The 26696-nt window shown below is 39.6% G+C and overlaps 1 protein-coding gene across 1 annotated transcript in view; it reads left to right on the forward strand.

The window, feature by feature from the left end:
- Nucleotides 1–26696, forward strand: part of exoc4 (exocyst complex component 4) — a 554471-nt gene that overhangs the window by 291574 nt on the left and 236201 nt on the right. Inside the window, exon 10 of the mRNA XM_072241246.1 lies at nt 20340–20559. Coding sequence (XP_072097347.1) covers nt 20340–20559 — 220 coding nt within the window. The remainder of the gene's footprint in view (nt 1–20339; nt 20560–26696) is intronic.

Below are 26696 nucleotides of genomic sequence, written 5' to 3' on the forward strand. Positions count from 1 at the left end.
TAGTGTTATTTTTGGTTTTATGTGTTTTTTGGTATGATTTGGTAGGTTATTTCAAGTTCAACAGTGCGTGACGGGAGTGAGGAAAGGTGCAGCTGACTCATATCGTTTCATATCGCCAAATCATATCGTTTCCTTGCGGCCCGGTGGTTGGGGACCCCTGCATCAAAACATACAGTGAAATACATCACTTGATTCAAATCAAGAATTGTTTTATTTTTATTTTATTTAGAGATACAACACAGAACGGGCCCTTCTGGCACAATGAGCCACACTGCCCAGCAACCCATCTATTTAACCCTAGCCTAATCACAGGACAATTTGCAATGTCTAAATAACCCATTAACTAACCAGTACCAGGACACTGGGAGGAAAACGGAGTGCCCGAAGGAAACCCACATGCACACAAGACGAACATACAAATTTTCTTACAGAGGACGCCAGAACTGAACTCCAATCTCCAACACCCCGAGCTGTAATAGTGCCGTGCTAACGTCTATGCTACCACGGTACCTATGCTGAGCTGCTCACTGCCACTTCCAAAAATTATTTCATCTCCTGTCTCTGCATGATGAAGCTCTTCGTGTTAGTAATGCAGCGGTGTCTCTGAGGATGGCAGCATGATATAAACCATGCTGAGTGTGAGATACTGAAGGAGATTACGAAATAATGTACAATATCATACATCCTTCACATACATGAGGAGTAAAAATCTTTACGTTACATCTCCATCTAAGTGTTCAATGTGCAAACATAGTAATTTATAATAAATAGGACAGTTGATGTAATATTGAGTACACTCAAGTCAGCATGAGCTTTATCACAAACAATAACGAGGTGGCCTACAGGGAAGAAATCATCTCTCTGATACAGTGGTGTCAAGAAAACAACCTCTCCCTCAATGTCGCAAAAACGAAGGAGCTGGTTGTGGATTACAGGAGGAATGGAGACGGGCTAATGCCTATTGACATCAATGGATCTGGGGTTAAGAGTGTAAACAGCTTCAAGTTCCTCGGCATCCACATCACCGAGGACCTCACGTGCTGTGTGGTGAAAATGGCACAACAGTGCCTCTTTCACCTCAGACGGTTGAGTAAGTTAGGTATGGGCCCCCAAATCCTAAGAGCTTTCTACAGGGGTACAATTGAGAGCATCCTGACTGGCTGCATCACTGCCTGATATGGGAACTGTACTTCCCTCAATCGAAGGACTCTGCAGAGAGTGGTGCGGACAGCCCAGCGCATCTGTAGTTGTGAACTTCCCATGATTCAGGACACTTACAAGGACAGGTGTGTAAAAAGGGCTGTAGGATCATTGGGGACCCAAACCATCCCAACCACAATCTGTTCTAGTTGCTACCATCCAGGAAGCGGTGCCGCAGTATAAAAGCCAGGACCAGCGGGTTTTGGGAGAGCTTCTTCCACCAGGCTGTCAGACTGATGAATGCACGCTGACTTAAATGTACTCTATATTACGTTGATTGTTCTATTTATTATTATAAATTACTATGATTGCACATTGCACATTTGGATGGAGATGTAACATGAAGATTTTTACTCCTCATGTATGTGAAGAATGTGAGAAATAAAGTCAGTTCAATAAAGTTCAGGGGCTGTCAAGTTATTGTCACTTAACTGTACACATATATACTGTCAAACGAGATATTTCTCTGAATCAAGGTATAAACCACAGTACACACATAACACACATATAATACAATAACTTAGGAAAGTAAGGATAAAATCTACAGATGAATGACACATAAATAAACAAAGTAAAGAGCATAAATTAATACTGTCAGGTGCATAACAGATTAACCGGTGACACTTTGCATATGATACGACGGGGGTTCAGAAGTTTGAGGACAGAAACTGTTTCCACCCTGACCACGCTATTCTCTCGAGTTTGCATCTTCTCAATTATTACATAACTATTGCACACTTCATGTATTAAATACTGTATTTAGAACTCTGTAGTACCAAGGTCACTGAGTGCATCTGACAATAAATGTTTTCCAAATGTTTTGATGATAAGTTGATTTCCTTGGTAGAAGTCCTTTAATTATCAGAACACATTGGCTCCGTGTGAGCAAAATGGCATTTATTAGCACCTCTAAGGTTATTACTTAAAATTACATTGTTCTTCCAAATGCCCAAATGATATAATTAAATAATTTCTGAGCTTAGTTACTTAACAGATGCTGTAACTGAGTGTGTATGTTAAAAGTATCCTATTCTAATTAAAAGATCTTCAGGTGATCAAGAATGCCTCAGAAATAAGCTAAAGAAGTTCACATGCCACATAACACTTGTCAGCTTGCTTTTAGGATTACCTTCATTGTGACAGTATTCTCTGTTAAGAGTCCTTTCATTAGGAAGGGAAGTTGAGGTTTCTTTAAAAAGTCTGAAACTTCCATTACATTACTGTTGTCAAACCTATTTGTAATTCCTTGGCACCTGGAGATAGGTCAAGTTTGAACTAAAGAGCTGATTAAGCTGTCAGGCATTTTCAAAATGTGTCAATGATTTTATTATTCAATTTACTTTTCCAATTGTCCTTTTCCTATGGTAATTTCTGAATTTTTGTGTGGTTGATTGATTACCCGCATCCATCGTTTTCTCTCAGATCAGGGAAAACTGTAGAATGGCATTCGTTTGGATTGGAGCACTTGGAACATAATTCTTAAAGCTGTGGAATTTTTACTCAGTTGCCTTGAAAACTAAGACAGAAACCTAGAATTTTTCTTTACTATTTGATTTTCTTGTTACTTATTCAAGCTGGCACAGGTTTATCTAAATAGAAGTTGTACCTGAGCCTGTAAAACAAAAACTTTCTATCTTCAGAATGGCTCATTATCTGTAACCTGTTGGTCCTAGTATTTAAAGTTAAAAGTTCAAAATAAATTCTATTATCAATGTACATATATGTCACCATATTACAACCCTGAGATTAATTTTCCTGTGGGCATACTCAGCAAATCTGTAGCATAGTAACTATAACAGGATCAATGAAAGATCAACCAGAGTGCAGAAGACAACAAACGGTGCAAATGCAAATATAAATAAGGAGAACATGAGATAATGAGATAAAGAGTCCTTAAAAGTGAGATCATTGTTTGAAGGAACAGACACACAAAATACTGGAGGAACCCTGTGGAAAAGAGTACGGCCCAAAATGTTGACTGTACTCTTTTCCATAGGTGCTGCCTGGCCTGCTGGGTTTCTGCAGCATTTTGTGTGTGTTGCTTAGATTTTCTCTTGTTTGTCATTGGTTGAAGGAACATTTCAATGATGGGGCAAGTGAGTCTGGTTATCCCCTTTCATTCAAATTGTTCTTGAACCTAGTGGTACAGAGTCCTGAGGCTCTTGTACCTTCTACCTGATGGCAGCAGCAAGGAGAGAGCGTGAGCTGAGTGGTGGGGATCTCTGATGATAGATGTTCCTTTTCTGTGGCAGCATTTCATGTAGGTGTGCTCAGTCGTTGGGAAGGCTTCACCTGTGATGTCCTGGGCCCAATCCACTAACTTTTGTAGCATTTTCCATTCAAAGGCATTAGTGTTTCCATACCAGGTTGTGATGCAGTCAGTCAATATACTCTCCAGTACACATCTATCGAGGTTTGTCAAAGTTTTAGATGTCATGCCGAATTTCTGGAGACTGCTAAGGAAGTAGAGATGCTGCTGTGCTTTCTTTGCAATTGCACTTTTGTGCTGGGTCCAGGATAGGTCCCCTGAAATATTAACACCCAGGAATTTAAAGTTGCTATCCCTCTCCACCTCTGATCCTCTGATAAGGACTGGCTCATGGACCTCTTCTGAAGTCTATAATCTGTTAAGTTGAGTATTGTATTACTCAAATTGACAACTACAGAATCTTCTTTTTTGTTGCCAATTTTACTTCATTTCCAGTTATTAACCATGTTATCCTTAGATTCCTGAATTCTTCTTTACTTCCCAATATTATATAAAGCTGGTTCATAATCAAAAATTGGAGGCGAGTGGATTCTTCAATCCTATGTTCTGTAGTCTGCTTTACTTGTTCACTAATTTTCAATTTTTTAAAATTTACTTAAAATAATCTACTCTTACCCATCCTTATCCTGAGTTCTTTAGTCTAGTTTATAGCTTATAATATGGTTAACTCTGTACTAGCAGTAGTTACCACTGCTGAAATTTTTGGTGTCATACAATCAAAGCTGAATCAGGTGAAACTCATGCTTCTGTGGCTGAATGTAATATGGAGAATACTGTGTAACTGCGGTTGAAGTTCCAGTTGAAAAGAACTGCCCCTGGAGAACACTCGGAGCGGAGTCAGTAACTGAAAGACCAGTGACACAAATATCTTTAGTCCAATGGAATGGCATTAATTTTCTTTTAAATTATTACATCCCTGAATGACTTTGTGACTATACAAAATGCCTGAACTTTTAAAATTTAATTCTCTTCTTAATGGGTCTTGCAATCTCTTGAGCTATGCTTGGCCTTTGTTATTAGTTATCAAAAATGCATTGGAATATCCCTTTGTATCTAATCAAGTACACAATGCACAGCTGGGTAATCACTGGGTGACCTAATTATTATTTGAAACAAACAGGATAAGGAGCTCTACTCTGAGTGTGAGTGTTCAAACAATTCCCTTGTTTATTCATTAAATCTGGGTATAATTGAAGAAAAGTTATGTTAATATTTGGTTTTCTGCTTATCCATAAAATGTTTCTTATAATTACTGCACCTTATAATATTAAACCAATTAAGTATGTATTTAAACTTTTAAATGTTGTTAGTATAACAAAGTAAACATAATGTTCAATGATCAATAGCTGCCCCTTCCCACCCCAGCACGTACGTCAGTATCTGGTTTGTGAAGCTTTTTGCCTTATGATTTTATTTGATAGAAAAATAAACTGCTGATTTTTCGAATAAGAGTGAAACAAAACATGAAATGCTGAAAATTCATAGCAAGTGTTTCCTTAGGTCAAGGCACTGGCCTCTGTAGTATCCAAGACATCTTCAAAGAGTGGTGCTTCAAAAAGGCGGTGTCCATCATTAATGACCCCAACACCCAGAACATGCCCTCTTCTCATTGTTACCATCACGAACTAGGTACAGAAGCCTGAAGGCATACACTCAGTGATTCAGGAACAGCTTCTTCCCCTCTGCCATCTGATTTCTGAATGGACATCGAACCCATGAACACTACTACACTACTTTATTTGTGTTTTTGCACTACTTATTTAAATGAATTATTATATATATACTTACTGTAATTCAATTTTTTTTCTATTTTATCATGAATTGTCTTGTACTGCTGCCACAAAGACAACAAATTTCACGACATACGCCAGTGATTCTGATTCTAATATAGAAGCTACTGATTCTAGTGTGGCTATTCTTAAAAAACGAAAATAAGAAGACAAAAAACTAGTTCACTAAGATTAGGAAAAGAAAAAGGGCAAAGTGTAATTTGGCACTGACTTTTTTCTAACACATGCTTTATCTTTATCAAGGGTCAAATTAATTAATCCTCACTGAGATTTCCAAAATGTGGTTAGACTTGACATTATTTATACAAAATGCATCATTTCACACCTGTCCTCATTCAAACTCAAGCTTCAAAGCTTTTGATAATCTTACTGTTCTGTTTATGTTAGCCAAAGTTTTGAACTGTCATTATAATATTCTACCTTTTTCAACATTATAATAAAGCTTGCAAACCTTGATTCCAAACCTTAAAGTGAAACGAGTTAAGGACTTTAAATGTTTTTTTTGGGAAAACGACTGTTCACTGCTCCCACTAGTCTGAAAACATCTCTCATCTCTTTTTATTTGCTGTGACTACCATATCCATACCACACTTGTGGCTTTCAATCATTTTTACAAGCTTGTAGGATGAAACATGTATGTATGTAGCATCATCAAAAAATAGACACGGTTTGTCTTGACCTATTCCACAATGGCTTTCCAAATCAAACCTTTACTAGGTTCCATTTTAAGTTAGTGAAATGAGCTTTTCTACACTGATGGAGTTTTACTTTAATTTTTTTCTAGTCTCTTTCCATGATTACCTGTTAACTGCTTTGGCTGGAAGCCCATTGAAACCAAATGTTCATTCACCTCAAGCTGCAAATGCTTGTGGTGGATTGATAATTCCGATCTGGCGTCTGACCATCTGCAGTGCTTCAAGCACATGAAGAGCAAAATCTGTATACCTTAAAATACTAGAAGTTGCTTGTTTGCTTTCATCAGCAGCCCCTCATCCATCCATTGTATTGCTGGGACAATGAAATTATTCATAATTATTTCATTATATTCTTCACAGCCTTCATAGCTCACTGATTGTTTGTTCATACTGAACTAATGTTCATTATCAGTGATGTATGGTAATGATGGTAACAATCAGAATGGGAACCGAGTTTAGTATCACTGATAAATGTCAGGAAATTTGTTGTTTTGTGGTAGCAGTACAATGCAATATAGTAAAAAAACCTGTAAATTACAATAAGAAATAAATATATAAAAAACTAGCTTAACTAAGTAGTGCAAAAGATGGCAAAAGTAGTAAGATAGTGTTTATGGGTTGGTTGGTTGTCCATTCAGAAAGCTGATGGCAGAGGGAAAGAAGCTGTTCCTAAAACATCAGTGGTGTTGCTTCAGGCTCCTGTGCTTCCTCCCAGATGGTAGCAATGAGAAGAGGGATGGAAAAGACATCAAAACAATATTTCAAAGAAATTTTATGTAAATGGCAGGTATTTCTAAAGCACTATGAATAGTGGATGTGATAGATATGTATAGTGTTCTGATATAATCAAATTTAGAGATAATTTTAATTATAAAATATATTTACTGTGACACATTCGATTTAGATTTTTTTCTGTCTTGAAGGAATAGTATTTACTTTGTCTTGAAGTATAGAATGTGTGAGAACTATGTACCTGGAATCTTTATTTACCTTGATCCCATTCCATTGTTTTGAGGCAATTTGAATATAGTTAATTGTTACTCAACTCTGTGGAATTGGATTTGGTTTGTTACTGTCACATGTACCAAGGTACAGTGAAAAACCTGTCTTGTATACTGTTCCTACCGATCAGATCATTACACAGTGGATAGGTGAAATAATAGCAGAATAAGGTGTAACAGCTACAAAGAAAATGCAGTGCAGGTAGATAATAAGATACAAGATCATAACAAGGTAGATTGTGAGATCAAGAGTCCATCTTGCCATTCAGTAGTCTTATAACAGTGAGATAGAAGCTGTCCTAGAGCCGGAGTGTATGTGATTTCAGACTTTTGTATCTTTTGCCCAAAGGGAGAGAAGAGACTATGTCTATGGTGGATGAGGTCTCTGGTGTTGGCTGCTTTACTGAGGCAATGAGAAGTATAGATAGAGTACATAGTATAGAGGCTGATTGCCATGATGTGTTGAGCTGTGTCTGCAACTCTTTGCAGTTTCTTGCAGGCATGGGCATTTGTGACTTGACTTTGTAAAATTCTGCATCTTGGTTGGAAAATGAGCTACATGAGCTCATTTCAAGAGTTTTCTAATTGTAGATGAACTTCACAAGAACCTAGGTAGGGGTAAGGAGGCAAAAAGGAGTTCTTGCTAGAGCAAGGAGAATAAGTGAGAGGAGCTTTGTGTGAGGCATAAATACCTGCTGAGACCACTTGCCCTGAATTTTGCTTAATTTAGTGTTATAAGATGTAGTGGAGTAGTATGCAATGACTTTATTTGTCCTGCTTACTTGTCTTGAGGGAATGGAGTTCCACGTTTTGTAGTAACTCAGGAATTGGAAATAGTGTCACAGACTCTTGGCGATTTACCTGCAGGTTAAATTTAATACTTGCAGCAAAGTAGTGAGTTCTGTACATGTACGAATGCACTTCACCACAGACCAGTCACAAGGATTATCAAGTGCTTCTTGGTGAAACTAAAGGTTTGTACACAAGGAATATACTCTAAGCAAACAGAGTTTATTCTTCATTGACTTTTGAAGATGAAATAAAGGAAATAAAAAATAAACTTTCAGTTTAAAAGTATGTTATTATATTTTGTTATATTTTTTAGTAATTAAAAAAATTACAACTATGCAAAATTCAAGCAGAAATGTGTTTTGTTGAAGACCTGCTACAGCTGGTTTTATCATATTGTGCTGCTGGGTATACAAACACTGTGGCAATAAAAAGGAAGGGGGAAGAGGCCCAATTAAGATACCTTGCTGCAACTGGCAATTTGTTGCACCGTTAGGAACATTCTTCCTACACACTCCACTTTCCATTAATTGAGAAATCGTGTTTGCTCATTGCGGCAGGAGCTCATTATCCAGAATTGCCCAGGGGATCGTTGCATATTTATTTTTCAGATTTTATTTTACTTTCTGGCCAATGTATGCAAATTGCATTAACCTCATCTACCATTTTCTTGGTAAGTTACCAAGTGCTGAGGAACTTCGGAGTAATGTGCCAGTTCAGTTTTATCCTCGGTCTAATCAGAGCCTTGCACGTTGGCAACAAGCCGATGGCTAAGGGTAAAGTTCTAAGGGTGGAAAACAAACACTGGCAGGGCCCCATCAGCGCTAATGCATTCTAAAATTACATTAGATGAGACCCAGGATCACAAAATACTGGATACCAGCTACTGAATTTCAGTTTGTGCAACGTGTATTTTTGTACATGCTGGAGAATTGTGTATGTGTGTGTGTGTGTGTGTGTGTGTGTTTTTTTGTCTTCTACTATGAAAAAAACTTGATCATACTATTGGACTGTTCTAAGAATCCATGAATATTACTGTAGCTCCTATTGTTTCAAGATTTAACTTTAGCAAAGTTCATCTGTTGCTACTGCGATGACACACAGCAATACTGAAACGCTTGAGTTTATCTCAATAGGTAATCTAGTCCAAGATTTGAGGTGGCTAGGATAAACTTACTGAGCTTTATGTCAGATGTTTGGTAGGTTGATAACTGAATGTTTGTAATTGAGAGGGAAGAATGTTGATTTTTTTTATACTTTCCAAAATAGTACTTATAAGCATTTAGTATCTACAGGTAGCAATATTTTGTATTTATATTTTATACTTTATTGTCGCCAAACAATTGGTACTAAACATACAATCATCACAGCGATATTTGATTCTGTGCTTCGCACTCCATGGATTACAAATATTAAGTATTAAAAATATTTAAAATAGTTAAAATTAGTAAATATTAAAAATTTAAATTATAAATCATAAATAGAAAATAGAAAACTGGGAAGTAACGTAGTGCAAAAAAACCGAGAGGCAGGTCCAGATATTTGGAGGGTACAGCCCAGATCCAGGTCATTTTCCGTTTTATTTTCCGTTGTTTGACAATTTTAACATAAAATTTAAGAAAATTATGTCATTGACGAGTTTGGAGCATATTTGGTAATCTATGAATCTAGAAAACACTAGCATTAGAAGATAACTGGTTCACCTTAATCTCCCTTCAATTCAAGTTTCCATAAGATACAGGAGCAAAATTAGGCCATTCATTAGGGCTCACTTATTATCCCTCTCAACTCTATTCTCCTGCCTTCTCCCCATAACCTTTGATGATATCATATATTAACTGTTGAGTTTCGAAAGGAAGTTCCTGCAGGCCAATTGTGATATCTTGATTTTCCCTAGGAATGCATTTTATTTTATTAATATATAATGAGTAGGTGAGGGCATTAGCTCCATAGTCTAGAATGCCACATGATATTAAAGAGAGTTGCTTATGGAGTCAGTGAATCAGTAATCCTTTTCTACTCCCATCATGGTTAAGAAATTATACATATCAGTACTATTGAACATTCACCATTGCTTTCTATATAAAAATTGGTGGATTTTGAAGTTAAAAAAAAACAAGTACCTGAAAGTCACTGAATTTTAAAATAACTAAGTCTACAAGGTTGAGGTTTCCTTTTCAAAATCAAAAGAGAAAGAGAAACGTGGAGTTTAGGAATTATTTTGTCATCGTCTTTGGCCTACTGATCCAACTTGTTGCTTCCACTACTGTGATTTAAGGAAAGCATCTTATCTCAAAGCATTGTTATTTTGGGTTTAACCAACCATCAGAAATGTAGTCTACATGCAACAATTAGCCCAATCTGTAGCAGATGCTTATTGACTGATGGGCACCACCAACATCTAACCTTTTTATTTCTTTTTTTAGCATGCAAGCAACCTTTTCTATTTAATTATTTTGTACCTTGTACAGAGAGGAGAATCAGGGTTCGGTAAAACTGCAGTATCCAGCAATTTTGGGAGTCTCTTTCTCAGCTTCTTATAGCCTTCCATACTAAATTAGATGCACAATTATGTTCCCACAACATTGTGTTCAGTTAATACATCAGCTGTACATCCAAATGATCTGTACCCCATTGTAACTCTCATTATGATGTATCAGTGATATCGCAAAATTTTGTCGGGTTTTAATGTCTTCAATGCCTAGTGTTTGTACCATACTTTGATGTGTTCATTGTCTCATGGTCTCATTCAAGTCTTACTTTCTATTTCTGTTGGGTATGTCGTACTAGTAATCGCATTTCAAGTGTCAAAGACATTGATGTCATCAGCATGAATGAATTCCTATGAGTATAAGAACGTCTGGAAGTTACCACAAATGTGACTAAATATGTATTGGTGTTTTAGTATTTTTATGAGGAGTTCCTCATCATCACATTCTCTTGAAAGGACTCATGATAATATAATTTGTTGAATAGAAGAGGTTCCTCCTAATTGTGTGTGTGTGTGTGTGTGTGTGTGTGTGTGTGTGTGTGTGTGTGTGTGTGTGTGTGTGTGTGGCCTCCGTCGGTTGTGGTTGACCCATGGGTACTGTGCCTCTGGTAGTCACTGAAGCAAAGCCGGAGTGACTTCTCCAGGGCACAAGCCATGGCAGAGTTGATGTGGAGATCCGTCTGTTGCCCATGCAGTGGGACCCCCCCTCTCCGTGCTGACAACAGGTCCAAAGGACCGACGAAAGTCAGTACAGTTTGGTGCCAGCAGCATCACAGGAGTTGCCGTGCCGGTGCTGGGTACAGCAGTCAGCTGCCTTCGATAACTCTGACTCCGGGTTTTTCCTCGGGGTTTACTCCCAAAGCCTTTCCCGTGAGCGGGTATAGCCGCAAGGCAGCAGAGGTCTGAAATCAGAGTTTTCCCTCTCCTAGGTGAGCTACTATCCGTGGTTAACGAGTCCCATCTGCCTGGAGCAACTGGTTTTAAGGTGCCAGTGACCCGCCTTTGCCCCTTCTGTCAGTGAGAACAGCTCCACTGGGCATAAGAACTATGCCACGCGTGAAGGCCAGGAGTTGGACTTGGTTGTCAGCGGCTGTTTGAGACGCACGCCATGAAGAACATTTGTTTAGCAGTGGGAGCTTGTCCTCACTACCACCCTTCAGCTATGACTACCTTTGGAGCCTCCTAATAGTGATTCCTCCATTAATTAAAACATTGGTGATGTAGCTCCTCTTTATAGATCGAGTATATTCATTTTTGAAATGACGTTGGATGTTTTATGAACAGTTCCATGTCATATAAATTTGGAGCAGGAGTCGGTCACCCAGCGTCTCAAGCCTGCTTTCAATCTCCTTGTGATAACCTTTCACCACCTTGCCTCTCATGTATATATTCAGAGCCTCAGTTTCCACCACCTTCAAGAAAATTCCAAAGACTCTCAAACCTCTGGGAGAGGGTTTTAAAGCTGACCTTTTTTTAATCTAAAAGTTATAGTCATCTCTGATGCATACTGTACATCAGTGGTCCCCAACTACCGGGTCGCAAAGCATGTGCTACTGGGCCGCGAGGAAACGATATGAGTCAGCTGCACCTTTCCTCATTCCCTGTCACGCACTGTTGAACTTGAACATAGGGTTGCCAACTGTCCCGTATTAGCCGAGACATCCCGTATGTTGGGCTAAATTGGTTTGTCCCATACAGGACCGCCCTTGTCCCCTATTTCCCCCTCTAAGATAGAGCGTTCCTGTGAAACCTTTCGTGCCGAAATGGCATAAAGCGAAGAAGCAATTACCATTAACTTATATGGGAAAAATTTTTGAGCGTTCCCAGAGCCAAAAAAATAACCTACCAAATCATACCAAATAACACATAAAACCTAAAATAACTCTAACATATAGTAAAAGCAGGAATGATTATGATAAATGCACAGCCTATATAAAGTAGAAATAATGTATGTACAGTGTAGTCAGGAAGATTAAGCCAAAACCGATTTGTGGAAAGAAATGGCACATAGGCGCATGCGCACGTCACATATGCACAGGTCACGCATGCGCACACAGGTGCCCGCGCAAGGCTTCATGGTCATGGTAGTCTTTCTCGGGGTAAACACAAGTGTCCCGTCAACACACACAAAAAACGCTGGTGAACGCAGCAGGCCAGGCAGCATCTATAGGAAGAGGTACAGTCGACATTTCGGGCCGGGACCCTTCGTCAGGATTTGACTGCTACTTTTGTCCCTTATTTGGGAGTGAGAAAGTTGGCGTCCCTAACTGTAAAAGACATGTTGAGGTGAGTTTAACTCGACCTGAACAACCTCCCCCACCGGTCGGCCAGTCCGCAAGAATATTGTCAATAGTACATCGGCCCGCGGTGCAAAAAAGTTTGGGAACCCCTGCTGTACATGATGTTTTTTCAAACCTTTTGTTTTGCATAATTTTGGGACTACTATGATGAAAATGACCAAACTTAAGCATTTCACCATCTCCACCAACTAAAGATTGAAAGTGTCACTTTTATTATTTAAATTTGAAAATGTCCTGAAACAAACATAAAGATTCTGATACTTAGGCGTCTTTAAAATATATTCAGTAGTTTCGTTGACTATTACTTAGCATTCCTTAATGAAAAGACATTAGCCAAATATGATCAACACACACAAAATGTTGAAGGAACTGAGCAAGCCAAGCAGCACCAATGGAAAAGAGGAAACAGTCAACATTTCGGGCCGACATCCTTCATCAGGACTGGAGTAAAAAGATGAGTCAGTTTTTCTTTAGTCTTCAATAGGTGCAATAGGTAAATTTAATGTCAGAGAAATGTATACAATATACATCCTGCAATTCTTTTTCTTCACAAACTTCCACAAAAGCAGAGGAGTGTCCCAAGGAATGAATAACAGTTAAATGTGAGAACCCCAAAGGGAACCCCCCCCCAGCTCCCCCCTCCCAGGCATAAGCAGCAGCAAAGCAATGACACCCCTCCCCCGCCAACAAAAAAAGCACCGGCAGCCCCCACCGAGCACTCAAGCATGCAGCAAAGCATTAATAAAGACAGAAACATGCAGTACCCCAACGACTACTCATTCACCCAGTATTTGACATACCACAGGCTCTCTCTCTCTAATAAGGGAAAAAGAGATATCCCCATTTCACAGTGAGGGGGGAGACATAACAAAACAACTTGCTGATTTACAGTGTTAAAAGTCTCTTATGTCACTTTTTCTGAGATCTGTGCACAAGGAACTCGGGTCTCTGGGCACACAGCCAGCAGCCAGCTTCTGCTTACAATCTTCTGTCCTCCATGACGCATCAGGCAGCAGCACTGGCCTTGAGTCTGCTTGCTTCCAGAGCCACGGAAATCCAGCACCCTGAAGGCGTGCTAGTCTTCCAGGCCGCATTCTTGGCCAGTGGTGAGGCCCCAAGAGCGGGTCCCATTTCCGCAAGGAACCGAAGTCAGCGTGTAACTCCAGGTCTTCAAAAGAATCTTGAAGAGGGAAAAAGGGATATCAAAGATAGAAATAGAGCTGTTTCTGAAGATGCACGCAAAGGAGTCACCATTAGGTGCCATTGTCCTCCTAAGCTTCGCCCTTCAGTCTTGATGAAGGGTCTTAGCGTGAAACCCCAACTATACCTTCTCTTTTCCATAGATGCTGCCTGGCCTGCTGAATTCCTCCAGCATTTTGTGTGTGTTGCTTGGATTTCCAGCATCTGCAGATTTTCTCTTGTTTGTGAGCCATATATGATAAAAGGTATGTGTTACTTTTATCAACCAAATTCTAGAGTTCCTCCATTTGACACAATCTGCCAAATGGAAAGAAGAGAGAGTTTTAGGTAATGAGTGGGACTTTTGGTTTTGGGTTCTCGGTGGCAAGAATGTGTCTAGGATTCAAAGCATTATTGGAAGTTAAGTGTTCACCAATTTTGCCTAGGAATGACATTGCCCAAGTAATCAGTGGGAATATTGTAGCTCTACTTTCCTCCCAGTTTTACAAATACTTGTGGATAAGTAAACTAATTGGCTACTATGCATTTCTCCTGTTATGTAGGTGAACGGTAGAATCTTGGAGAAGGTAGTAAAACTGTGATAAAGACAAAATGGGATTAGTGTAAGAAAAGTAGAAATTAATTTGTCTTCCTAATTAATTGACGTTTCTACATGCTGACTTTCTGTGCTTTATGTACAGCAACAGACAACTTTCAATAGAATCTTTCCACCAATAATTTGCCTTTCTGTTTCTCTCAGTTTGGCTGATATTCTTGTCTCCTCAAGTCTTCTCTTGTCTTTGAGCCACTGTTCAAGAGACTGGTGTTAATTCTGCTTAGATCAAGGAATGAAGTTTGTTTATTGATACAATTGATTGGTGCATTCAGTTCCTGTTGTGAAACTTTACCTGTTATGTCATGAAGCTGGGTCAAGAACTCAGTCTCACTGAGAAGTTCAACCTTACAGTTATTAAAGTCAATGCAATTGCCATATTATTAAACAATAAACAAAAGGAACCTTCAGTAATTGGTTTATATAATCTTTTCTGAAGAGCAGTTTTGGCATGTACACTTTCATACAACATTCAAAAATGTTGTTACTCATTCTTTACAACAAAGCTAAAATAAGCTTATTAAGCAGATTGTCACAGTTATAATTGCAATTTTGTAGGCAGACCTATTTCAGGGAAAGAATTATTTGCTGCAGTGGTCTCAAACAGTTTTTCTGTTGTTTGAATTGGTTCGTGCACAAATGCCTCAGTAGATATGATTGAATTGATAATGTGCAATGGGGAGGGAAAAGAAGGAAAATCTTGTTGTTTTCCAATCTAAAAGGATTATTTCCAGTGAGTGATTATGCATAAATAACAGAAGGGAAATAGCAGCTACTACACCTCATCTTAGATTATGCATTGGATTCTATTGTCCTTGATATTAGACCATAAATGAGAAGATTTATTTTGTGCAGTTTTAAAATGTTTCATGATGGGATTTAAACCCTGTCCTGGTCCTCTGCTATCAAGTCTTACTTTATTTACATTAGTACTTTATGATGTGATTAATTAATTAGTTTTTTTATTATGTATTGCACTGGACTACTACCACAAAACAACAAGTTTCACAACATGTCAGTGATATTAAACTTGATTCTAATTCTGAATTACCTTCTGTAAAAACTTTCTTCATTAATGTTGCCATCAGTATTATATTCATGTTGAGACTGTTTTCCTGGTGTGATACTGATGTAGTATTATTAAGTTTGAGAAGGGGCTGAACAATACTTAATTTGTTTTGAGATCTATTTTCGTAAAAGTTATCTAGAAATAAGTTAGATTAAAAATGTAATTTTATATATTACATTAAGAACATTTGTTGCAGACTCATTGGAAGAGGTCTGCACACTAACTTGTAGTATCTGTTCAAAAGATACCAAGTTTGTTTTATATATTGGGGCTCCAAATGAAATGTGACTATAATTACTCCATGGGGAAAGCAGAGGAGAGATTTTTCCCCTCTATTTGATGGTTAACATCATTTAAATTGAACAAACTACCAGTAATTTCCAGTTACATTAATTGGGCCTTTTAATATCATTAAATGGAAGATAATAAATAAAATAAAAGATGGAATTACATCTTTAGAAAGAGGTGACATAGGGCAGAGAATGTTGAATCTTTGTGGGTGGAGTTCGGAACTGCAAGCGTGAAAATAACATTATGGGAATCATATATAGGCCTCCAACTAGTAACCAAGATGTGGGGTTCAGATTGCAAAGGGAGCTGGAAAAGACATGTAATAAGGGTAATGACACAGTTGTAATGGGGGAACTTCAATATGCAAGGGGATTGGGAAAATCAGGTTGGTGTCAGATCACAAGAGGGAATTTGTTGAATGCCTACGAGATGGCTTTCTAGAACAGCTTATCCTTGAGCCCACTTGGGGAAAGGCTATCTTCGACTGAGTGTTGTGTAATAATTCAGATTTTATCAGGGAGCTTAAGGTAGAGCAATCCTTAGGAGGCAGTGATCATCATGTGATGGAATTCATACTGCAATTTGAGAGGGAGAAGTACAACTCACATCTGTCAGTATCGCAATGGAATAAAGGGAATTACAGAGGCATGAGACAGGAGCTTGCCCAGGATACTGATGCGGATTACAGCAGAGGTAGCTGAAGTTTCCAGGAATAGTTCATAAGGTACAGGATAGATATGTCCTACAGATGTAGTAGTTCTCAAGTGGCAGGGGTAGGCAATCATGGCTGACAAGAAAATTTAAGGACTGTACAAAAGCCAAGGAAAGGGCATATAATGTTGCAAAAGTGAGTAGGATGTTGGATGATTGGTAAGTTTTAAAAACCCAACAAAAGGCAACTAAAAAAGCTATAAGAAGGGAAAAGATGAAATATGAGGGCAGGATGCTACAAGATTTTTCAGTTTTATAAAGAGTAAAAGGGAGGTGAGAGTTGGTACTGGACTACTGGAAAATGATGCTGGTGAGGTAGTAATGGGGGACAAAGAAATGACAGATCAATTTAATGGGTACTTTGCATCAGACTTCACTGTGGAAGACACTACCAGTGTGCCAGAGGACCATGAATGTCAGGGTGCAGGAGTGAGTGCCATTGCTATTACAAAGAAAAAAGTGTTAGGCAAACTCAAAGGTCTGAAGTTGGATAAGTCACCTGAACCAGATGGACTATTTCCCAGAGCCCTGAGAGGGGTTGCTGAAGAGATAACAGATGCATTGGTCACAATCTTTATTTTTGATTCTGACGTGGTCCCAGAGGACTGGAAGATTTCAAATGTCACTCCACTCTTTAAGAAGGGAGGAAAGCAAAAGAAAGGAAATTATAGGTCAGCTAGCCTAACCTCAGTGGTTGGGAAAGCATTGGAGTCTATTATCAAGAATGAGGTTTCAAGGTACTTGGAGACTAATGATAAAATAAGTCGAAGTCAGCATGGTGCCTGTCAAGGGAAATCTTGCCTGACAAATCTGTTAAGAGTTCTTCGAGGGAGTAACAAGCGGGGTGAACAGAGGAGAGGCAGTGGATGTCATTTACTTGGATTTTCAGAAGACATTTGATAAGGTGTCACACATGAGGCTACTTAACGAGATAAAATCCTATGGCATTAGAGGAAAGATACTGGCAAAGATAGAGGAATGGCTGACAGGCAGGAGGCAGTGAGTGGAATAAAAGGGACCTTTTCTGATTGGCTGCCGGTGACTAGTGGTGTTCCTCAGGGGTCAGTATTGGGACCTCTGCTTTTCACAGTGTTTATCAATGATTTAGGTAATGGAATTGATGGCTTTGTGACAAAGTTTGCGGATGATATGGAGATAGGTGGAGGGGTAGGTGGTGCTGAGGAAACAATGCAGTTGCAGCAGAACTTATTCAGATTGGAAGAAAGAGCAAAAAGTGGCAGATGGAATACAATGTTGGGAAATGTACGATAATGCATTTTGGTAAAAGGAACAATAGTGCAGACTAGTATCTAAAATGGGGAAAAGGTTCAAATATCAGAGGTACAGGGGGTCTTGGGAGTCCTCATGCAAGACTCCCAGAAGGTTAATGTACAGGTTTGAGTCTGTGGTAAAAAAGGCAAATGTAATGTTGGTACTTATTTCAAGGGGAATAGAATATCAAAGCAAAGAGATAATGCTGAGGCTTTATAAGACACTAGTCAGGCTGCATTTGAAGTATTTTCAACAGTTTGGCCCCGTATCTCAGAAAGGGTGTGTTGTCTTTGGAGAGAGTCCAGAGGAGGTTCACGAGGATGACTCCAGGAATGAAGGAGTTAACCTATGAAGAGCACTAGCAGCTTGGGGCCTGTACTCACTGGAATTTAGAAGAATGTGAAGGGATCTCATTGAAAGCTACTGAATGTCGAAAGTGGATGTGGAGAGGATGAGGGTATCTAGAACTAGAGGGCACAGCCTCAATATTGAAGGGTGTCCTTTTAGAACAGAGGTAAAGAGGAATTTTTTTTAGCCAAAGAGTAGTGAATCTGTGGAATTCTCTAGCACAGACTGCGGTGGAGGCCAAGTCAATGGGCTTATTTAAAACAGAAGTTGATCATTTCCTGATCGATCTGGGCATCAACAGGTATGGCAAGAAGGTGGATATATAAGGTTGAGTAGGAACCAAGATCAGCCATGATGGAATGGTGAGATGGGCTGAATGGCCTAATTCTGCTCCTATGTCTTATGGTCTAAAATTTTTCTTTTCATTTCAAATGTTAGGGGAAGGAAGGTATTATTTTCTAGTGTTTCTTTTCATTGCCCTCTCATTTTTTGAATTTCTTTTTGTTTTTGCTCAATGGAGCTTATTAATTGTAGACTGTTTGTTTGGCATGGTAGCTTAGTCATTAACACGACACTTTACAGTTCCCGCCACCGCCTATAAGGAGTTTGTATGTTCTCCCTGTGACCGTGTGGGTTTCCTCTGGGTGCTACAGTTTCCTCCCACAGTCCAAAGACGTATCAGTTGGTAGGTTCATTGGTCATTGTAAATTATCTTGTGATTAGACTAGGATTGAATTAGGAAATTGCCGAGCGCATGGCTCGAAAGACCAGAAGGCCCTATTCCGCAGTGTAGCTCAATAAAGAAATAAATAAATTGCAAGCCAGCTTCAGAAATCTGTAGCTGATCAGAAAAATAAAAGCTTGATGTTCATATCTGCCCCATCCTCCACCTCCGTACCTTTTCCATCTTTTGATGTTTGGATCATTTTAGTGCCCCTTCTGTACTAGGAGCTGAACAGAAGGTGCAAATCAAATGTTGCCTAAGTTCTTTAGGAACCAATGCTGTAATATTGTATATCTTAAATTACCAGTGACTAAACAGAGACTTCACCTCCACTCCTTGAGTCCAAGATGATTGTTTACCTTTGATTTTCTAATCCAAGCAGAATTAATTGGGGGACAGTTGCCCAGATTTGGTGAATGGAAATTTGGGCAATATTTCTGCTTCCAGGCACAGTACAGGATTTCTTCACTGGAAGTATACAGGGTTGTTGTGTTTGAAATCACCACCAACATTTATTGCCTTGTTTAAGCAAGAATTGACATCTGGGTCACACACATAAAAATGAGTACTTATTGAAGAGTTATGTCCCAGTAGAAAAATTTTAAATGTTTGGAAAAGAACAGGGAAACTGTAGGATTGAAACTGCACAAAACAGCAATCTTAAATTTAAATTCAATCTATCTAACATTAGATTTTACAATTAAAATCTATTCATGTAAAAGGCTATGGCATTGATCTGTCAACACCCTTGGCTCAACCTGGCTTCACCTGGCTTCTGGGTCAAATATTGTGATGCTATCAATTATTACTTGTGACTTGTTCTAGAACATGGGTCAGACCTCCAGTGGCAGGAAGTTTGATCACGGCTCTGCTTAAGAGGACAATATTGAAAATACAGTACTGTTCAAAATCCTGAGGCACATATGTGTAGCTAGGTCGCTGAAGTCTTTTGCACACTACTGCAAGTGATTTTATGTATTGCGCTGTACTGCTGTCGCATGATACATATGAGTGAAAATAAACCTGGTTCTGATATGGGTCTTTATTATGGACTGAGAGTGGGAAGAGGGCAGGGAGAGGGAAAACATGCTTGGGAAAAGGGGAAGGAAGAGGGAGCAAGTGGGAAGCACCAAAGAGACATTCTGTAATAATTAATAAACCAATTATTTGGAATCAAATGACCTTTCCAGGTCTGTCAGGGCTGGATGTGTCTGCACCTGCACCACTCCCCACCCCCCCAGAACTTCGTCCCTGCCACATCCCTGCCACAACACTCCACCCTAGCCATTCCCAACAGCTTTTGCTCCCGCCAGGTTTACAAACTTGCTCTCCGCTCCATGTTGACAAATACAGTACTATGCAAAAATCTTTGGCAAAGTAGTAATACATATGCCTAAGACTTGCACAGTACATGTAATTCTTCCAAATTTCTAGGAGATGCAATCATTCTCATAACTTGTAAAATTAAAGTATGCCACTCATTTTGCACCTGAAAAATCAGAGTGTAACAAGCTAAGTACATAATATTCTTTCGTCTAGTGTATTTGTCTGTTTAAAATGCTTACTGAATTCTCAACCAACTCCTCCTCTCTTTCAGGTTTATTCAGGAGATTGAAGGGGCCATGTGGTCAGGCTCTGGTAAACAGTGTCCTCTGCGAGAGTTCCTCACCATGTACATCAAGAACTTCTTCCTAAATCAAGTTCACCTGGATGTTAACAAAGAGATTGAGGCTGCAACCAAAGTAGCAGATCCTTTGAAAGTGCTGGCCAGTGCTGATACGATGAAAGTGTTGGGAGTGCAACGGCCCCTCCTTCAGGTAACACATGACAGATGCACATAAACGTTTGTAGTGTGAATACTTGTTTTTTACACATTGCTTACAAGTACAAAACTGAGATCTTGGCTATTCTTTGGATTTGGTTGTACATTCAATATTTATTCTGTTCACTCAATTAACTAACCTGGCCCCATAATAAATGGTTATTTGTGAAGGGATGTACAAAGACCTGATACTGTCATGTCTTCATGGGTCACATTTGGAGCCATCAACAGAGATAAAAGCACTCGGTAGCAGGCATTGTATTGTGTAGAGGAGATGTTATTACCGATCTTCACTGACTACTCGCTTCATGAGGAAATTGAAGATCTATTTGCAAGGGGAGTGTAATGGCCTGGTTAAGATTTCTATTGCTATGTTGACAGTATTTTAACAGATTTCTGCAAAAGCTGTGTGTCCCACTGGTAGAATGTTTTGGTTTAGGCTAAAAATAAGAAACCCTGCTGTTCAGCTTAGGGATGTTATGTCAACCAATCAGTACGGTGGGATCTGGAGAAAATTCAAGAGAGGGCGGGGCAGGGAGAGATCCGTGATGGACAGTAGTCTGGTTTGGGGTCGTTTTGGCGGGAGCTGTGGAGCGGGACAGAAGGGAAGATGCCACAGAATGCCGTTGGAGAGTCCCTGTTGCACGAAGTGCTTTCTGCAGATGAATGGCTCTAAGGAGAAAGGCCAGCACTCTTATGAGAGAACCAGTTTGTTCAAGTTGGACTTCAAGGGAAGTTCAGAACATGGTGGGTACTTTCACGCAACTGTGGCTTCAGCATGTGAGTGTAAAAGACAAGTTTTGAGCCTGGACTTAAAAGAGTTGATGGAGGGGGCAGATCTGATGGGGAGGGGAATGTTGTTCCACAGTCTAGGGGCTGCAATAGCTAAAAAAGATAGGAACCTATGACTGCAGTGGCAAGAGTTTGAAAATGTCCTTGAACACTGCAGCTAGTTGCTCAACCAAGATTTTCAGTACCCTGCCAGGTACACAATTGGGGCAAACATTGAGTAGCATTTCTAATATAGAAACAAGAGCAGATTGTTTTTATGCTAAGTGTCTCTGAAATTGTATAAAATACCTGAATTAACATTTGAAACAGACTATTCCAAAATGTAATAATTGCTAAACACAATGTTGGGTAATTGAGATCCTTGTGCACACGCTCAAAATGCTGGAGGAACTCAGCAAGTCAGGCAGCATCTCTGGAGGGAAATAAGCACTGGATTGTTTATTCCCCCTCTATAGATGCTGCCTGACTTGCTCAGTGTATGCTCCAGATTTCCAGCATCTGCAGAATCTCTTTTTTATAGCTGAGATCATGACTGGTTGGGATAATCAGATATTTTGTTTGTTGTAATTTTATGGTTCCATTCTGAAGGGATAATGTTCTGTATTTACATGATTTGTTAAGTGAAATTTATTAATTATCCTCTGTGATAAAGACATGCTGCTTTCAAAGGTGTTTTATTTTGCACTACTTTAGGACAGGTCAAGAGAAAGGGAAGATTGAAGGAAAAGAATCCCATTTCTTATCTCTTGACAACTGACTCACATTTAACTTGCTTGGGTATTGTCTTTGCACTTTGCTGATGCTTCCAGTATTTAACATTTAAGTGCCAATAATATCAAAGTCAGCTTGGCAGCTGCTTATAAGTTATTGTTTTCTGAGGGGCCCATCTATTTTAGTCATGTCACAACAGAGCTCAACGTAATTCTAAAAGACCTCCATGTTTGCATAATATTCCTATATCTGGAAATCTGAGCTGAAACATGTAAATACTGCAATCATATAACCATATAACAATTACAGCACAGAAACAGGCCATCTCGGCCCTTCTAGTCCATGCCGAACTCTTACTCTCACCTAGTCCCACCGACCTGCACTCAGCCCATAACCCTCTATTCCTTTTCTGTCCATATAGCTATCCAGTTCAACTTTAAGCGACAACATTGAACCTGCCTGAACCACTTCTGCTGGAAGCTCGTTCCACACAGCGACCACTCTCTGAGTAAAGAAGTTTCCCCCTCATGTTACCCCTAAACTTTTGCCCTTTAACTCTCAACTCATGTCCTCTTGTTCGAATCTCCCCCATTCTCAATGGAAAACATCAACTCTATCAATCCCCCTCATAATTTTAAACACCTCTATCAAGTCCCCCCTCAACCTTCTATACTCCAAAGGATAAAGACCTAACTTGTTCAACCTTTCTCTGTAACCTAGGTGATGCAACCCAGGCAAAATTTTAGTAAATCTCCTCTGTACTGTCTCAATTTTATTGACATCTTTCCTATAATTCGGTGACCAGAACTGTGCACAATACTCCGAATTTGGCCTTACCAATGCCTTGTACAATTTCAACATTACATCCCAACTCCTATACTCAATGCTCTGATTAATAAAAACCAGCATACCAAAAGCTTTCTTCACCACCCTATCCACATGAGATTCCACCTTCAGGGAACTATGCACCATTATCTAGATCCCTCTGTTCTACAGCTTTCTTCAATGCCCTACCATTTACCATGTACGTCCGATTTTGGTTAGTCCTACCAAAATGTAGCACCTCACGTTTTTCAGCATTAAACTCCATCTGCCATCTTTCAGCCCACTCTTCTAACTGGCCTAAATCTCTCTGAAAGCTTTAAAAACCTACATCATTATCCACATTGCCACCTATCTTAGTATCATCTGCATACTTACTAATCCAATTTACCACCCCATCATCCAGATCATTAATATATATGACAAACAACATTGGACCCAGTACAGATCCCTGAGGCACACCACTAGTCACCGTCCTCCAATGTGACACACAGTTATCCACCACTACTCTCTGGCGTCTCCCATCCAGCTACTGCTGAATCCATTTTACTACTTCGATATTAATGCCTAACGATTGAACCTTCCTAACTAACCTTCCGTGTGGAACCTTGTCAAAGGCCTTACTGAAGTCCATATAGACAACATCCACCGCTTTACCTTCGTCAACTTTCCTAGTAACCTCATCAAAAATTTCAATAAGATTTGTCAAACATGACCTTCCACGCACAAATCCATGTTGACTGTTCCTAATCAGACCTTGTCTATCCAGATAATTGTATGTACCATCTCTAAGGATACTTTCCATCAATTTACCCACCACTGACGTCAAACTCTGAAGTCAAACGTGAAACCTGAAATCACGTGGTAAGTCATGGAATCTGTAAAGAAGGTGCAAACAAATCAACAAATCAGATGTAGAGAACCTTCAGTGAAAACCAGAATTCATATTTGCACAATTTTCACCAAATATCAGCTCACAGAAGCAGAATTAAACAAGAACAATGGAAAAATCAACCTTCCCGGCACTCGGAGCTAAAATAGTCGCACAAATTTATTTGCTATTGGCCAGTTAAAATGAATTACTAAGACTGCTTTGGAGCTTGTAAAATCTGTTGAACACCTTCTAGTCTGTCTGCAGATCAATTTCATTGGATAAGTAAGTGGTACAATTGATACTACAAGTGAGCTGCATTAGATTATACGGACTATTTCAGAGCTCATTAAATCCCTTTTTGTGAACTGTGTCGGATTCAGACTCCTATTGATCCATTGCATTAAATTACAATGATGTAACCTGCTGGGTCATATCTTCTAGAGATGATATTATATTATGATTGTTTTATTGAAATTCTGGGAGACGTGCATCCTCAAGCTGGTGGTTGATTTCTGCTCAGAAATTGGATCTCAGTTATCTAATCAAATTGGATGAACAATTCCACAGCCTAAATCACGAAAGTAGATATGCATCTTGAGCACATTAAGATGTTCCTAGACAACCAAAATCAACTGAGTGTCAAACCAGTCTTAGGCCTTCACTAGTGAAATTATTTGTCAATATACCAGAGGAACCTGACTTGTTTGTCAGTGATTGGAATGATTTCTGCTGGGACAGCTTGCTCCACACCTCTCTGCAGTTTTGGCACTAACATGAGGAAAGGAGTTTCAGACATGCAGGAGCATTTGCCCTTGCTTTTCCTGTGATCTGGGGGTTTCGGAATCAGGATCAAGTTTATTATCTCTGGCATATATCATGAAATTTGTTGTTTTGTGGCAGTGGTACAGTGCAAGACATAAACAATTGCTAAGTTACAATAAAAAGTAAATAATAAATAAATAGTGCAAAAGAGGAATAACGAGGTAGTGTTTGTAGACCATTCAGAAATCTGATGGTGGAGGGGAAGCAGCTGTTCCCAAAATGTTAAGTGTATGTCTCCTGTACCTCCTCCCTGATGCTAGTAATGAGAAGGGGGAATATCGTGGGTGATGAGGGTCCTCAGTGATGTATTCCACCTTCTTGAGGAATCACCTTCTGAAGATGTCCTCAGTGGTGGGTAGTGTACTGCCCACGATGGAGCTGGCTGTGCCTACAACTCTCTGCAGCCTCTTTTGATCCTCTGCATTGGAGTCTCCATACCATAGAAATTTGTTAGTCTTTGAAACATGTGCTCAGATTGAATATATGTAGCTGTAACTTCAGCTCTGTGCATCGGTTGGGAAGATCATACATCATGTCATAAAAAGGGTTTTGTGAAAGAAACCTGCAGAAATTTTAAAAGACAAGAGAAAACATGCTCAGTGACATTGAGCTAGAGCGCCAAATGTAAGATGCATCTTAGCTCCTTCCTAAGATTCCCACCATCTCAGTAGCCAGTTCAATTCATTCCCACTTCAATCATTCCAGCCCCAGTACACCATTGCAGGAAGTACTTAGGTGATGTTCTAGGCCTAACCATTTTAGATGCTTCGTAAGTGACTATCTTCCTGTCATAATGTCTGAATTGGAAATATTCCTTGGTAATTGCACATTAGGAAATGCAAGCCTGCATGCGGCACAGCCTAGTCTAGCCAGATAAACGGTCAAGTCAGAATGGTCTGCAACAATGAGGGGAACATGTAAGTGGTGCTGTTCCCATGAGCTTGGTGAAATATTACATTGCCACCACAAATTGACCAGTCATAATCATCTTCAGTAAAAGAGACTCCAACCACCTACAGTTGATAATTCAATAGATCCCACCATCAACATCTTTGCTTCCCATTGAGCAGAAACTCAAATGAAACTGCCACATCTGATATGTAACTTTAAAGGCAGGTCAGATGCCGAATGTCTTGTAGCATGTTCCCAGTCTTTAAGGCACAAACATGAACACTTTCTATTTAAGACCATAAGACAAAGGAGCAGAATTAGGCTATCTGGCCCATTGAGTCTGCTCCACCATTCAATCATGGCTGATCCTTTTTTTCTCCCCCTCAGCCCCAGTTCCCGGCCTTCTCCCTGCAATCTTTGATGCCATGTCCAATCAAGAGCATATCAATCTCTGCCTTAAATACACCCAACGACCTGGCCTCCACAGCTGCATGCGGCAACAAAATCCACAAATTCACTACCCTTTGGCTAAAGAAATTTCTCTGGATCTCTGTTTTAAAAGGGTGCCCCTCTATCCTGAGGCTGCGCCCTCTTGTCTTCGACTCTCACACCATGGAAAACATCCTTTCCACATCTACTCTGTCTAGCCCTTTCAACATTCAAAAGGTTTCAATGAGATCCCCCCCCCCATCCTTATGAATTCCAGTGAGTACAGATCTAGAGCCATCAAACGTTCCTCGTATGATAACCCTTTCATTCCTGGAATCATCCTTATGTCAATGGAGGTTCATTGCAGGAGCTTAATTTGATATTACAGTGTGTTACAGTAATAAATGAACTACAGAACAAATTAGAACACTATCAATACTACTACAGTACGATAAAACTATGTATCAGTTCCTAACTGTACCAATGAAGGATATTCATCCAGTGTATCTGTGCACCGCCATGTTCTTTTGTTTGACTGTGTTGGTTGTCCGTCGTTTCCAACAATGCCATAAACCTGTGCGGGAAGACTTTTATAGTGAGTAAGCCATTGGACTGGGGCAGTTCCAGTCTCTCGGCCTCAAAAGTCTTGGTCCAACAGTATGAAAACTCGCCACGACTGAAGTCTTCCTCAGCTTCAGTAGATAGCCATGACGCCTTTTGTGCCTTGCCTTTCACTCTCCACGAAGCGTTGTAGCACCACCTCCTTGGCCGTTGGATCTTACAGTCGATTT

Source organism: Mobula birostris, chromosome 23, assembly GCF_030028105.1.
Source record: "Mobula birostris isolate sMobBir1 chromosome 23, sMobBir1.hap1, whole genome shotgun sequence".
Classification (NCBI taxonomy): Eukaryota; Metazoa; Chordata; class Chondrichthyes; order Myliobatiformes; family Myliobatidae; genus Mobula; species Mobula birostris.